The sequence below is a fragment of the Zerene cesonia genome, chromosome 14 (genome assembly GCF_012273895.1).
Source record: "Zerene cesonia ecotype Mississippi chromosome 14, Zerene_cesonia_1.1, whole genome shotgun sequence".
NCBI lineage: Eukaryota > Metazoa > Arthropoda > Insecta > Lepidoptera > Pieridae > Zerene > Zerene cesonia.
The window spans coordinates 3,260,947-3,277,566 of record NC_052115.1 but is presented as its reverse complement, the minus strand read 5'-3'; the positions used below and the strand labels follow the sequence as shown (position 1 = coordinate 3,277,566).

At 32.5% G+C, this 16,620-nt stretch overlaps 1 protein-coding gene across 2 annotated transcripts in view; it reads left to right on the top strand.

Moving 5' to 3' along the window:
- The window catches only part of LOC119832093 (semaphorin-1A), a 227,246-nt gene that overhangs the window by 181,364 nt on the left and 29,262 nt on the right, over positions 1 to 16,620 (top strand). For both annotated transcript variants that reach the window (XM_038355710.1, XM_038355709.1), the window contains exon 2: positions 13,174 to 13,270. In XM_038355710.1, the coding sequence (XP_038211638.1) occupies positions 13,174 to 13,270 (97 nt within the window). The remainder of the gene's footprint in view (positions 1 to 13,173; positions 13,271 to 16,620) is intronic.

The window sequence follows — 16,620 nt, the reverse complement described above, 5'->3', positions numbered from 1 at the left end:
AAGATAAATGTTCATTATGAACGTTCTATTTGATGCGAAATAGGTCACTAAAATGTATCACCAGGTCATTTACCTTTAATTTACGTTCTTGTTAAAATGCCTATTTAATAGTTATCTATTTAAAAACACATCGATGGATTGTAGATGGAGGATACTGATTTAATTCAGAACAAACAGTTATTTTATCGTATGCTTTACAGTTACGTACATTGTGCGACGCAGTATTCAAATAAAAATGAAAAGGAAAGAGAGCTTTTTATTAATTTCAACACTCGCGTTGCATTTAATTACAATCCTTAAAGGGTTAACAGCGGGATATTTCGCTTAATAAATCCTAACAAAGCAGTCGGGATGCTATTATGCTTATATAAACAAGAGCCGTGCAGCAGCGATTTGCAATGTTTGTCCTCTTTAACGAAATCCCACTAGTGTAAACTTTCGACTCCAGGTTTCATTAGAAACGCTTATTAAGCGCCTTTCCCGTAAGTCGGGAATGGCTAGATAAAAACGTGTTATTTATAATCATTACGTAGCGCACACTAAAACCTATCAATGTTTGCATTTAAATGTCAGTATCGACAGATTCAGTTTAATTCAATGTTTTAGTTACCTATCATTATTAATTTAAAGTAAATGAACCTGAATGAAAGTATGGTAAACACCTCTATAAATTTACGTCTGCTATGCGCGGTAAGTAGGGTTATACTTTCTTCTCATTTCCTGGGAAATTTAAAGTATGCTATTTATATCCTTCCTGTTTTAAATTAGAGAGCTATTCGATTACCAGATTAATTAAATATCAGAGATATATTAATATATTATACAGATTAAATGAAAATATCCACTTTATATTGCTAAAAAAACATTGATCAAACAATAATCTACACTTTAAGATGCCGTTGCTGATCACGAATTCCCAAACAGCCTTTACCTTGATATATATCACGTAGCATTAACACTTCGTTCTAAGTCTATACTCAGCAAGCAATATTTATTTAGGCAAATAAATCGCGTCAGGCGCAAAGCTGTTCGTATGCAGGAAATTAAAATCCGCGTCAGCTGCGAATAATGAGACCGACATTACTTACCTGCGAGATTTCTTGCTAAATTAACGACGATTTAGAAATGGGAATGAATTTTTCATGTTTCCACATAAAATAAGTACGCGCGAAATTTCATTTCGGTCGCGCTGGATTGATCAAAAAACTTAAGTGTGGTTTATAAAATATTTTTACGTGTTACTCAACACTCAAGTAAATGTATGCGAAAAGAATTCAAACAGGCTATTTAACGATACGTGGAATAAATAAAACAAAATAGATACTAGTTGTTGATGATTGATTAAGGGGCATGAAAAGATGATCAGATGTTGGCCGATTCTCCACCAACCCGATATGCACACAAAATTTTTTGAGAATCGGTCCAGCCGTTTCGATAGAGTATGTAGTAACATACATTGTGATACGAGAATTTTATATGTATAAATTATAAATTTACATTCAATTTAAAATCTTTTCATTCATATATCAGTACGTTTTTTAATTACAAGCAGGCTAAGCTAAATTCTATATATAGCCAGAGCATATGACTAGCGCAAGACAAAATTTAATATTTTGCTAGAACATTCGGCAATAAATATTTTAGGCGCAACACCAAAACCTCGGTAAATGGCGTCACAGAAATATATAGCCGACATAAAGAAGATTATATAACGTTACATTAATTTTATGGTCCTAACATAATGTTATGGTCCCACGGTACATATTATGTGCCCACCGTTCGCTATAAAATATTACACGATCATACATATAAATGTGAATGCAAAATTTCATATGTAATATGACATTTACAATATTTGCAATGCGCTTTAAATCAACAGTGAAACACAATAAGTTTTCACGTACCAAATAACAAAATCCTATCCTACTAATCCTACTAATATTGTAAATGTGAAAGTTTGTTGGAATAACATATAGGCAGCTATTATTTAATAAATATGCCTAACTCTTGTTGTCTTTTACCAAGGAATATATATAAAACTAACGGTGCAGTCTTCTTCCTTTCATATTTAAACAATAATTCATAATCGAATCAGAATTAGAGTATAATAAGTGAGTGAGTGGCCTTTACCTTTGAATCGAATTAAAAAATTACGAATAGAACGTTATTTATCTTAGTCATGGACAAAGACTGACCTATATTTGCCTCTAAAGAAATGAGATCAGAAAGAACTCGAAGAACATTAAAAGTAGGCTTAAATCGTTGCCTGTAGGTGACTGCACATTTGTACGTTTTTATGAAATCTCAATAAGTACAAAAGACAAACTTGAATCGGCAGATTTAAACTTGCAAGACTCAATCTATTGAAGTGAAAAACTGTTTAAAGCAAAATGTGTTCTATAATGCTGTATCGTATAGTGCAAAGTGGCTTGGTGAATAGTGTCGAAGGGCGGGGCGGGGGGGATACAAGAGAGTTGTCATTCGCAGAGACTTCAGGCGCAGACTGGAGTTACACAACTTGTCACCAAGCTTTATCTCGTTTTAGCTTTTTTAATAGTTTGCTCTAGATATAAAATCGATCCATTTAATGTTAAAGTAACTTTTGCTAGTAATTCCTTCTGTTGTTTTACATCTTATTGAATTTGTGAATCTTTCATGTTATATTTTAAGAAAAGCAGCAGTTCAGTAAATCATGTACGAGTATATTCTATGACTTAGAGGTTAAGGAAATATGAAACACGAAATTTCATTCATATGATTGTACAATTTCAGTTAGAAACTTAATAACCATATATAATATCATTGGCACAACTCATCAAATTAATTCGATCTTGGCCCAAAACCGACTATAGTTCTCAATGGCGAACCCATAGAAAGAGTGACTGAAGCGTGTAATCTTGGTGTAGTGTTTGATGAAGGCTTGCTATTTAACAAGCACTTTTTTAATATCTCTAAAAATGGTTTTAACTGGCTGAAATTGCTCTATCGAATAAGACACTCCTTGAGTGTTCACTTTCGCACAAACACACTCGAAAAAAGCCACACTTATAATATACGTAATCCGCAAAATCATATGAAACCTGAGCAAATTCAGACAAGGACCCACACAATTTCGTATATAACGTCTGTAACTTATAACCTGGCAACAAAACATCGTTCCTGAATAGACATCATTAGAAGTGAAATCAACGTTTAGCCATGCTTTGTATACACACTGCCTCCTGCAGTTAGTAAGCTTGGCTTAACAGCTCGCACAGATTATAAGTAGCTTGAAAAGTCTGATAGCAGATCAGTAACGAACTACATGGATGTAAAATAAAACAAAGTTTCTATACCTGATGTATATACGAAGTAGATCTAAGTCAAGGTGTGTTTCAATATTAATTAGGTGTTGATTTGCAATTAATAAGAGCCGTCGGTTTTATAAGATTTTTGAGAGTGAAATTCTCGACGTTGCAAAATAGATGACATTCGTATAGACGATATATTGAAAAGATTTCTTGGTCTGGCACAGCACAGCATGATAAGGTCTTTTCTTACTGCAGTTCCATTATACATAAAATTTTGTTTTGCAATTATGTTAATTCTGTTTCCAATATATATATGTTTATCGAATAATTTGTTTGTGATTAGCTATTTTTGTTGTTTACACGGTCCTCTCATAAATTGAAGAGATATGAAAACTAATGTAAGATCCAATCTAATAGTTGAAGATATACCTAAAGGAAAAAACTATCGTTATATATCAAGTAAATAGTACATCTAAGGAGTGAGAATGTAAAAATATTATTAAATGTCGTTGAAGTCATCATAATCTTCAATATATACGTTTAATTTTTCTATGAGAATAGTTGTTTAAAAATGTAACAATCGAAGGTTTACCCCAATACCAATATCACCAATATCAAATATTTCTCAATTTGATTTTTTTTCTTAAAATGCGACATTTTCCTTGTATCCTCAAAACACTATTCAATTGTCAACATAAAAGATCCATAAATAACTGCTAATAAAAAGAAACCACCGCGCCGTTTACACACAAGATTTCACTCTAATGGTATCAAATGTACGTCAAGCCATTTAGCAGAATCTATAATAGTATTGGAGAGCTCGAACAAAGGTTTTGTAGTGTGTAGGTAAGATTAATCGACAGCACTCGGCGGCCTGCGCCGGAAAAGCATCCATATCTGTCCAATACCGACCATTTTGCGCTTCCGTTTAACAGTAAATATGTATTTGCTTTAGAAAACACCCAGCGACAAGACCCAACGCTTTTATGATGGTAGCAAAGCTGGCTCGTTGGTGCTATTATCATTATTAGAACATTTTCACAGTTATGCAGTTGATTTTAATTCAAATGTATAGCACACAATATGCGAGGTACACCCAAGAGTTTAGAATGACTCACAACAAATATTTCAAAGCGATTAAATTGGTGAGACAAAATATAAAGTCTCTCCTATTCTGAAAGTACGCAAAAATCCAAATAAATAAGATCTTCAACAATATAACCACTTAGGCGGTTGAGGCGGTGCAGTGGTGCACAGGAAATTAAATCAGTGCCACCTTACTTACTTGCATAATCCGGCTACATTCGCATTTTACGGTTTAAGATGCTCTACTTTAAGTGCCTGTCAAAGCTTTTAGGTTTCTATTTCATATACGTTACCGTTGCCAAAATTAATTCTTGAAAATCTACAGATTTCATAGACAATTTTCTTTAAAAATAATTTAATGTGCATTTAGAATCGGTAGTATATAGTCATACAATTACTTTTGTAATTGATTTGAAGTTTTCAGACGGAAATATAGCCATGGCAACCAAACCAAATACTGTGTACTGTGACGATAAGAAAAATACAGTATCGTTGAAAATGATTAAATGGAAAAAAAAATCATTTCATAGCAGAAGTACCGTTATACCGATGATTGGTAAAAACTCGGAACCACACAACAATAGAGCATCACAAAAGATCACTTGACATCGTATCACGTGAAGAGTATCAACTCGTTAGACCTTGTAAAATACAAGCTATTTATATTCAAGTGATCTGTTTTCATAATTCTATCAGAATTTCTTAGTCGATGCTCCTTTTGTGAGCTGCTTTCAATATATTTCAGGATTAATTTATGTTCAAAGGGACCCCGTTTATCGACATAGCCTACTTTTACCCAACCCCTATGAGTTAGAAAAGCTTAGGTGTTCGTTTTTTTCTGAAAACGTGTTATTTATATCTAGAGAAATTCTCAATCAACTAGAGAAACCTTATTGACCTTATTACTTAGCTTTGTTGCATTGCATAAATGTTACATCAATATTTAGATGGAAATCATTTAAATACAATCTCGAATATTGCATTTTCCTAGCGTATATAATTAAAATATGCTATTTGGGTCAATTTGTGGCAACGCCCTATTCAATAACTAATCAAAATTGAATACAAAAACAATTTAGATGGCCCCAATAAACTTGTAAAAGTGAACGTTAGCTTATCTAAGCTTGAATACAAATAACGTTGTATCATGTACGTTTTTTCAAAAAGATCGTTACCCATATGTCACACAAAGACGTGCCTCATTGAAAGTAGAAAATTGGCCCAGTCACGTTCAGAATCTGTAAAGAGCATAACAATAGTAAAATTTCGGGGACGCAGCAAATTTTTCCTTGTATTGTGTAGGGTGATAAGATACGAGAGTCGTTGAACTGTGAATGGGTGTGACCATTAGAGTTAACGAGCTAAGGTAACGGGGACAAAATCTCATGACAATGCCCATACGATCTTACATGGCGTATGTAACGCCTCATGGTGACACGTGGAAATTATAATGGAGTGAATTGAACTGCTTTTGTATCGCTAATCACAACTGTTAACCACAAATACTGTTTGATATAAATTTTGATCGAATTAGTTTGGAATTACAATTGTGAATAAAAATACATATTGAAGAGTTAGTAACTTGTTTGTGAAAATACTGTCATTTAATACACTTGTAACATGAATGAATTTAAAAATAACACGCAATTTTAACTGAACAAATCCTAATTACATTTCAGCGCAAAACAGTTTATTTATTTTATAAAAGTACACCTAAAAATGTACGAGGGAAAATGTTTCATAAATTTTAACAGTTGCTGAATAAACAAAGATATCATGGTGGTGTTTGTTTGAATGACACGCGTATTTTCCAATCGGAACATCACGAAAGAGAATAAATAAAACTATGAATTAAAACATTTCGTCGCTGGGGTTTTGGAAAACTCTCATGGCTTTAAATGTCGACCGATGCATTTCGGATCAATCAAAACGCAACTTTTCAATGGATAGCACCAGATCAATGAATGAAGTATTGATTTTAATTGCGTTTTCTTATATTTATAAGTTTTAACTAAATTTATCAACACCTGATGAGTTTCAGTTTAATTATTTCTAAGGACCTAGTACCTAAGAAAAAAGATCTTGAATCGTCAATTTTCTTCTGGCACTCCCTAACATCTGAACTTAAAAGAATAAATCTTATATCGAATAAGACTTTAATGACATCAAAGTACTAAAATCACTAGCAGCGTACACAATTAGGAGGGAACTATTTGTATAAGCAAGCCCACGACAGCAACACTGTGCTTGTAATGAAGATAGATGACTTCTTACCCTGCTTTTTGCTCAACTACTAACAAGATTTTACAACTTTTAACTCATTGCTTTGTAGTGAGACAAATTGATTTTCAATGTTGCTACAGGATTGCATATATGTAGAACATTCTCATTGTATTCGCAAAAGATCACGAATCTTGTTTGATTATGAGTTCATATACTTAAAAATTCCAGAGTTTACGAGGGACAAAATAATATTCTTTGTGATAGAATAAAAACACGTTCTTAAATATAATTATAAAAACGCCTGAACAGAGAATAGGAGACCATAACCACAGACAAATGTACTTATATAATTATCAGATGGGTTGTGATTTGACGGACAATATTTAAAAACAGAAATAATCTCATATAAATATAAAATTATGTACATCTGAATGCATTTCATCAATACTACAAATCTCTTCTTGAAGAACTCTATCATGGAACTTGAGCCGCATAAAAAGTATGGATAAGATCCCAAGTTCGATCATTTTCTTCTATGAAAGCCTGTTTTTTCCAGCCGCGACGATAAAAAAGGAAGTTAAACTTGTTCCGTAATAGTTATTGTGGTTGTGGAATCTGGTACTTTTGAATACAACGCCTCGTTCAGGCCCGTCGTTTGTTTTGACGATAATTCGCTTTGTAATGGGATACTTATATACTTTGTTTTAGAGCAAACGACTGTTATGTGACGTAGATACTCTCTACCAATTCAACCAGAGGGCTTTGAAAATAACTCAATATTTATTCTTTCATACACAATTGAATATGACATGAAACGTATAAATATACCATTCACCAAATATCCTCGAATTACATGTTTGATGCAATTCTGATTTAGAATGCTAATAGAGTATGCCTCGGAATAATAAATGATGGGTAACATCTTATCTAAGGACGAGACAAAGACTTCTGACGCTGGTTGAAATACCAACGCAAAATAATCTCTTAATTTAAACAATTGGCCTCACAACGAAAAAGCTCTCCCAAGTCCAAGCAGTATTCTTCATACTCAAAACTAACATCAAGTGCTCTTCTATAATTTATATTCAAGTGCAACTTCTTAAAACTTTACCAACAGGTGATACTCTAAACTATAAACTGCGATATGCATCACACCAAGAAGGAGGTAATTTTTCAAGTTAAGTCTGGTAGAATTAACCTGTCGTAGCAGCTGCGAGGGAGTCTAAGAGTCTAGACTGATGCATGCTATAACGCAAATCAACTTAGCCTTTGTAGGTCACCTAGTAACTTAGAACTCCCAAAGGAAAGAGCTTGTTTCACACTCTTATATTAAATTCAGTGTACATTTATTCTCGTGAATTATTTAAGAGTTAGTTTACGATATTACGTTTCGTATTCTACCCAGTTTTAGATTGGCGTTGTTGTTCGTGAAATAACGCTTTGTGAATTTAAACTTATCGAATCACAATAAATATTTCATCCTCATTTCAAATGCCGAATGTTTCATTGTAGAATTTCGTACCAAATTCTATAGTTTGAATTAGAATTGTTTGGATAAATTGTAATTACGTAGTAATTAAAATTTATCTAAACCTCTCTAATACCAATTACGATAAAAGTTTTCAACAATCCAATAAATACGCGAAGAGAAACACAATAGGTACACATAATACACTCTGTGCTCAATACTATAATAATACTCAAACTCAATAATACTCAAAATTTCCATAAAAATATTTTGTTTACTTTCGCTATTAATGAATTCGCAATAGTTAAATAAAAAAAAATTATCGAATGGCACTACAGCAAAGAAAACAATCGATATATATACAGGTATATAAACGTTAGTCTTTTTAGGAGGAATTATTTACTTCCTTTCTTAACTATAAGAATATACTATTAAACAATGTAACATCGAGAAAAAACAATTTCAAATAACTACAGAGATAAAAAGCTTAACAACCGGCCATCTTATCAATCTGGACTGGATTGGAAGTTGTAAGCCGCGGACCCAACCGACTTGTAGTTTTTAACTTCGTTTGCTGACAGATTATAGCGTTCTATTGTGATCATTTCGACTTATATTTGTTTTGAGGAAAAAATAAATCGTGATTTATATTTTTCTATTATATAATACTTGTTATATATTGATGGAACGCTATTTACTTTGTTAGTCGTTATGATAAAGACTTCGTTCGGACTAAATTGATATAAATAGTTTATTTATTGATAGACAATAACTTAATTGCATACAAAATTAAAGTACAATGCGCTATAGTATAATACATATAACACACACATAAGAATTAATATGTAAAAATCGCGGTCTTATCGCTAGTATTTATTTTATGCTAGTGGGTCTTCCAGACCACTAATATATAATGAAAAAATAAATAAATAAATAGAAAAATTTTAAAACAAGCGGGTTATATACAGCACTTCAAGGTAGACTTCAAAAGGCAGAAAGACACACAGCATCTAGTCAAATTCAACCTAAGCCAATATTGCTCCTTTATATATGAAAAATAGCAGTAATTTTTATATCGTAGGTATAAAATAAGAAAGCCGCAAGCCTCTCACCGCCAGCTGTGCCGTGCTCCACTAATGAATTCACTCTAATTAGATTTTTTAATGTCCCCTCTGAGGTCGATTCAGTGTCGATCCACTTTATTATGACGCATCATATTATATTATTTATTGCCTTTTATCGTCACTTCTAAGCCGTCAGCTGTACTATAATTGGGATTTTTATGCCGCAGCCCTCATCTGTAATGTATACAAACGTTTTAGTCCATCTATGCTTTGTATATAAATAAATTAAATAATTCATGATTATATGATAAAAGATAGGACTTTTATCCGTTTCAATGATTTTAATGGTTGTATTGTACAAGTTTTCAGCCGGGTAGAAATTATTGACGAAATTTGCTCTGTCTGGCTCGCGGACCAATCCGATATTCGTGCCACATTTTCTAAGTCGGTCAAAAATCGTACATAGAAATTAAAACATTAACTATTATGTAATAAAGTCAATATGCTTTGATCCTTCCAAATAGATATGAAGTGTGTATTTTATACTAGCTTATTTGTTTGTCTTTCCTTCATGACACAACTGAGCGTTTTTGAGATATGATTTTTGTGTGCTGATAGTAAGTATAATAGTATTAGTATATATAATAGTATATGTAAGTAATAAAGAGTGAAATAGGCTTCTTTTTACCGCAGTGAAGAATCCCATTCTTGTGGGTAGTTACTTTGACTACACGGGCGTACCGTGGTAGGAAAGCTAGTACAATAGACAAATAAAAGGTACAATAAATTATTTCATAATGTAATAACATAATTACCATTGCTATTTATTTTGTCCAACCAAGTGTAATAATCAAAAGATTGAGACAGTACAAGGAACATTTAATTTCGAGAGTTTCTCAGCAATAAACAAGTCTAATAGCGGATAAATAAGGGAAAATGAATGAAAAACTAAATGGAAATTTTGAGATATCAAGAGTATTTTATAATTATTTTGTGTATATTTAGATTTAATATCAAGCCAGGCTATTTCATGTTTTCTAATTTTTTTGAGAAAAATAGACGAGGGAAAATTTTAATATAAATATTCCGAACCAGCAGTATGCCATTGGATCAAATTAAAATTGACATAAAATTTTACATTATCAAGCACGTCTATTCGAACGAAAGAGAAATTTAACACGAAACTCAAAATTAAAAATTATGACCCACATAAATTAAAGCATATTTTTAATTGCTTATAAACATAATTATTCGGGCTTTATTTTATGCCATTAGCAATTAAAATCATAACTTGGTATCTCGCGACTTGGGGATGCAAATTAAAAACAGGAAAAAGCAATTACCCTAAAAATCGGACTTAAATTACGCCTTTGACAAATAATTATTGCAAAGTATTATAAAATATTAGCTGACCTACAAAACCTTGTTCTCATCATCATCGTCATGTTCCCATAATAGGGACACACACCTCAAGCAGGCCGAAACACGTCGTCAAGTTTGACGACGTGTTTTTGATTCTTGGACATGCAAGTATGCATGCTGTGGTACTATGGACAATGCGAAGATAAATTAAAAGATCAACTTAGGTGTTGATATACGTTCGCGTATTTCAACGACTAGATTACATATAAAATTTCATATATGAGAATGTTGTATATAAAAAGATAGATACGATTCGCATCACACCAACCGTAGAAATATTATCGCAAAGGAATCCTCTGATATAATCTGAATCCATAGCAAGTTAGGGTGTTAGATAGTTTACTGATATCGCTGGAAGCCGCAGAACTATCCGATATAGACGCCTTGACCCAGTTCCTTGAAGTCTTATAGCTGACCCGACAACGGAATGTTATAGAAAGACATTACAAGACCTTTGTTATCAAATCTATTGAATGTTGGACGCAATTATCGCTTCTTGGAAGTTAATATAAAACCTAGAAGTTTATCGATATTTCTGTTGTTAATCCTCATTTTTATATTATTATTTACAATAACCTTGTACTAGAATATTCGAGTACTCTTTAAAACAAATCTTTGTATAACACGTAACACTAATGGATTTACATACCAGAATAGATAACAATTATTGAACGAAATTGCCAGATCCTCTAGCTACATCTACGATAGACGAAACATATAGTAAATATTAACCAAGAATTGCGATTTAATTTAAAAAAACTCTGAATCAATGATAGCAAATATCTAGTTACGGCACGTAAAAGTCTACATCGGAGAACACTTTGACATCTCAAGTTCATTTTATACTTCGATATTGAGTTTTATGAATACTTTTACACGCACTATTGGCTCTCTTGTAAAGTACGTGATATTAAACTTACTGAACTGACTGCAAAGTCCTGTGAAAAAATATTATCGGATTTGAATTGATCGAACGATAATAACACATGCGTATATGTATTTAAAGTCTATTAATCAATGCAATCTCTCTAATTCTAACAATTATTATTGATCACATACGAGAACTAATACGAAATTATTAACATTTATAAGTAGATTTAATTCGCAAATTCGGTCACCAATGAGGTTACACGATACTCATGTAGCTAATTGGATAATGCTGAATGATAGATAATGTACGCTTATTATGATAATTGGCACTGCCATAATTATTACATTTAGGCCAGAACTACGTTCATTTTGATCATGTTAAAATCAAGCTCACGTCACTAAAAATAAGTTTAGTTATGATACAACGATCAATATGATATAATGTTTCGATGTATGGACAAGGGGGTCTTATAAGAAAATCTCGTTTTCAACCGACCATCTGATCTGTTTAGGAATTTTTTAAAACGAAATGTGAAATAAAATAAATAAAATAAAAATCGTTTATTTAGCAAAAAACGTTTCGGTATGAGTCGAGCTCGTTTCGGTATGAGTCGAGCTCAGTTCCGAAAACAGCTCGCTCCAGGTAAGGTACCACCACCCACACAGAAAATCCTTGTGATAGAGTCCGCGTCCTTTTCCTCCCTCTACCCAGTCCCATCCTGCATTAACGTCGTCATTACTTTATCTTTATCCTCCTAAAAGCTGGCAACATATTTGCAGATATCCTTTTGCATATGTTCATGGGTTGAGTTGGTTGCTTACCATCAGACGACCCATCACGGTTGCCTGCTACGACACAATAAATAACAAATTGATTTCAGTATAACTATGAAGTTCTAGCTGTGCCCCGCGGTTTCACAATCGCGGATAAAAAGTTGCCTATATGTTATTCCAGTTAGCCAGCTATCTACGCACCAAATTTAATTGCAATCGGTTCAGTAGTTTTTGCGTGGAAGAGTAACAAACACACACATCCTTACAAACTTTCGCATTTACAATATTATAGTAGGATAGGATGAAGCAATAGATCCTAGAAGTAGTCATAAAAGTAAGCGTTTACATAACGCTCAAAAGTAGTTAAGATACAAATTGCTACCGACTCCGTAATGGAAATGCAAATTTTTTCCTCGCCCCTAGAATAACGTAACAGTATATTAATGAGATAAAATCGAAAACTTTTACGTGGCTTTTAACATAATTGGTATCATATACCTGAGTTAAACCGCAACTAGTAGAAGCAGTTTTATACAATTAAAACTTTATAATTGTTCAAAGCAATTATAGCTCTTTGTGTATATGAGAGAATAGAATAAAGCACATAAGATATAACAGTTCAGTCAACGAATGCTTAGAATATGTTTACAAAAAAACAATTTATTACACTTAAGGATCGTTTGACATTCGACTTTTTCACAGTTACTGTTATCATAAATTTGTGACACGACATACAGAACGAATATATAAATAATATAAAATAATAAGAGTGCCTTTAATATGTATTTATGAAGCCGATTACAGCTATAATCTAGAAATGTAATATATATCCTATGTTATCTCTATTATTTATAACATAATATCTATGTATAGTATATATGTTAAAAACATGTATTCATGATTTTGCGTTAAATTGTTTCTTGTCTTTTTATGATAAATCATTTTAGTTTATATTACATTGATGCTTTTGTTACAGGGATCGACGACACGCACAAATTTCTCGGCAATGAAACACACACAGACTATTTCAGACTGTTACTACGAGATGGAAATTATCTTCTGGTTGGTGGAAGGTAAGAACTACACATAGAATTATATTTTTAATCAGTTGTATAGAAAACTGTGTCTTAACTGTATATATTTAAAACGCTGAATTCCTTATGAGCTAAGCATAATATTTTACCAGTATAATTTCGTATATAAATCAGTCTAGTCGCGAACTCGCTAGTAAAAGATCTTATTATAAATTAATAAGACGTCTCTTCTAATTCAATGAGTATGAACGTAATTACAACGATTTTGCTAATTCCGCGCTTTAATGTTCCAAAATATTCCCTTACGAATAGATATTTCGGCTGGTTGAACGCTAATTAAAACTAAGACATTAGAACAAGTAATCGGTACAACAAATAGGTCTTCACTAATCACTTTCACAAGTAAACATAGTAGTTAAGGCACTTGAAGTTTAAATTTTAACGTTTACGACATTTAGGTGCAGTTTGTAGCATAAAATGAATCCAATCAAAGCCAATAAATTGACGTATGTTATAGTCTTTATTCATGAACCCGTAATTAAAGGTTACAATTTTCGATTTTCCTTATGGAAAATATCCGGAGTCTCCAAAAATGAGCAACAAATTAAAACACTCTCGATTACAAAAAGATACGATGGAATAATATCATTTCGAGAATGAACAATAAAAAGGGAAAATATTTATAAGTGTCTGAAACAATCTACTTTGTACACTTTATTTTGATATTGAAAATAATGAATCTCATTCGATTTCTTCTTTGTTTCTTAATTTCGAGAATGTTTATGTAAGTACATTGCGTAACAAAGAGATAAATGAAATGATTTTTGTGATTTAAACGGTTCAAGGTAAATGATGAAGGCTTAGTAACTACGTAAGTAAGTATCATTAGAGATACTCTTAACACTTAGCATTCATCATCATATCAGTCTGTATGGGTTTCCACTGTAGGTACACGGACTTACTATGAGGGCCATAAACCATGCTGGCCAAGTATGGATTAGCAGATGTCTCATGCCATCGAACTTTTCTTCGACATTGTTTCCTCACAATGTTAACATTAGGTTAAATGCAGTGTTAGGTGCAGATAATTTAAAGATCAATTTATTTCTTGTACGCTCGCACTCGAACCCTCGACTTTTTACTTTTAAGTCTGAGCCATCACTGAGCAGTGATGGCTCAGACTTAAAAGTACTTAATATTATATACACCAAAACACTTTCATTCTTCTAATCCAAGAACAACTTCACCACTTTAGTTGAGAAGCGATCACTTTAAGAATTCAAGACGTTCTATACGTAAAATAAGCGTCCAACTTCTTTAAGCAATTCCTTCAATATTTTATTCTCCCTTTGTAGGTTCTACATTAAATAATCTCTTGGGCTTTCAATAAAAAATATGAAGCGCGAATTCCTAACCTTACAAAACATATAACCTATTAAAACTAGGTTAGTCTAGATATGGATATAATATTTATTTAGTGAGTTCATTTTGTTACAATAAAGTAAACCATGAAATTACGAAGCGGTACGCTGTTCTTTAACTTATCCTTATATAAATTGCAAAGTCATATTTCCACTTAAAAAAACTCTTTAAAGACATACAAACCGAACTGTTAACCGCAATGTTAAACGTAGTTTATTTGGATTTAAATCGAAGTTTCGTAGACACCTTTGCTCAAAGATGCCAAGTTATACATTCAAATGAAATACTTAGCTGTTTGTTTTTCCAACTTCACTTCAATTCGTAAAGTTAGGGTACCCTTAACCGCAGCCTGAAGTAAGAACGTGCTGTATCTAGAGCTAAACCAATGCACTGACTCCATCCTTCTCTGACACTCGGACTAACAAATAGGGCTCTCTCTTTTGCATTTATAAAGATTTTTGGTTCATGTTCGGATGGAGGCGAGACTTGAGTAACCCCTCGCCCAGCCTACACTTTATAACGTGTTGGGGCTGTTTTTATCGATACTTTAATGACAAAATAAACTATATTGACGATGCTTGAGTACCCTAATATGGAACTGGAGTAAAACGCAAATAACGTTTATTTGATTTTTATATCCGACTTTTTATTTTGTTTGCTAAAGGGGCGTTCTTTAATCCATACATCCATACAGTATGCATTAGTGATTTACATACAATTAGTACAGTAAAAATTTATACACATTTCGTGTTATAAGACGGCTTTATAAATGAAATTCTTGTGTAAAACGTAGATGACTGTGTGTGTCAACGCCCTGGTCTCAATTTTACGCTTATATCATCGATATATAATCTAGCCCACCACTAGAGCACAAAACACGACACATCTGCTCAGCGCACACTACGGCCGTCCCATTTTGTTTGTAACGTTACAAATATATTTCTTTGTTCATAAATGATGCTCAAAATGCATTCCAAATTCAAACAACGCTATTTATTTTGTTTGTTTACAGCTTACAGTCTTGCTAATTGCAGCCTACTACGGTACTGTAAATAATGACTCCATAAACTTAAATATTGAAATATGCCTCGTAACAAAGCAGTGGCAGACTGGTATTTTCTCATTGTAACATTACGAGTACTTACGCTACGTAATTTATTAAAACAATACTGTTTTTTTGTTTTGTTGCAAAATACTTTACATATTTTTTGCTTGCCGAATTATTTTAAAACATGTTTTAGTCTGAAATAAAAAATACTTTTCAGTAAAATTCTCGCTGTTATAGAGTGAATTTTAAAAATGTTTAGGTTCATTTCTTTGTAATCAAATGATACAAAATTTGATTAAAAAATCGAGTCAATATATGGGTTTGCTTTGTTCAATTTAGACTATAGACTATCCTATATATAATACTGCTATAGACATTGTGCGATATTTAAATCAGATCCTTTCCGTTATTCAAGTGTGATTGTGCAACAAACCTTCTTTCAACAACTTTCTTATTTATAATTTTGTTTTTGTGACAGTGATTAAGATGGGAGTACATACACATACAACAGAACATAGTACAGAGTTATATTGGGAAGCTTCACCAGAAAACAGGAGTAAAAACGTTTCGATCCGGCAGATCAAAGAAGGTCCAATTGTCAATTTCTATCCATCTCTATATTACGTCACAATGTTAGTTATCATACTCCTCCGTAATGGCTGGGCCGATTCTCATGTAATTTTGTGTGCATATCGGGTAGGACTTAGAATCAAATGAGAATCAGAATAGCGTTTGCCGGTCAGCTAGTAATAGGACAAAATAATTAAAAAATACTCCTACCAAGCCCATTCTCCACAACAGCAACATTTGCTTAAGAACACCTAATTCATTGTATAATCCATATTACATACCTAGTCTTGCCATAAATATTGTAATAAAGAAAAAAGAAAATTGTTAACTGCAAATAACATTTATTACT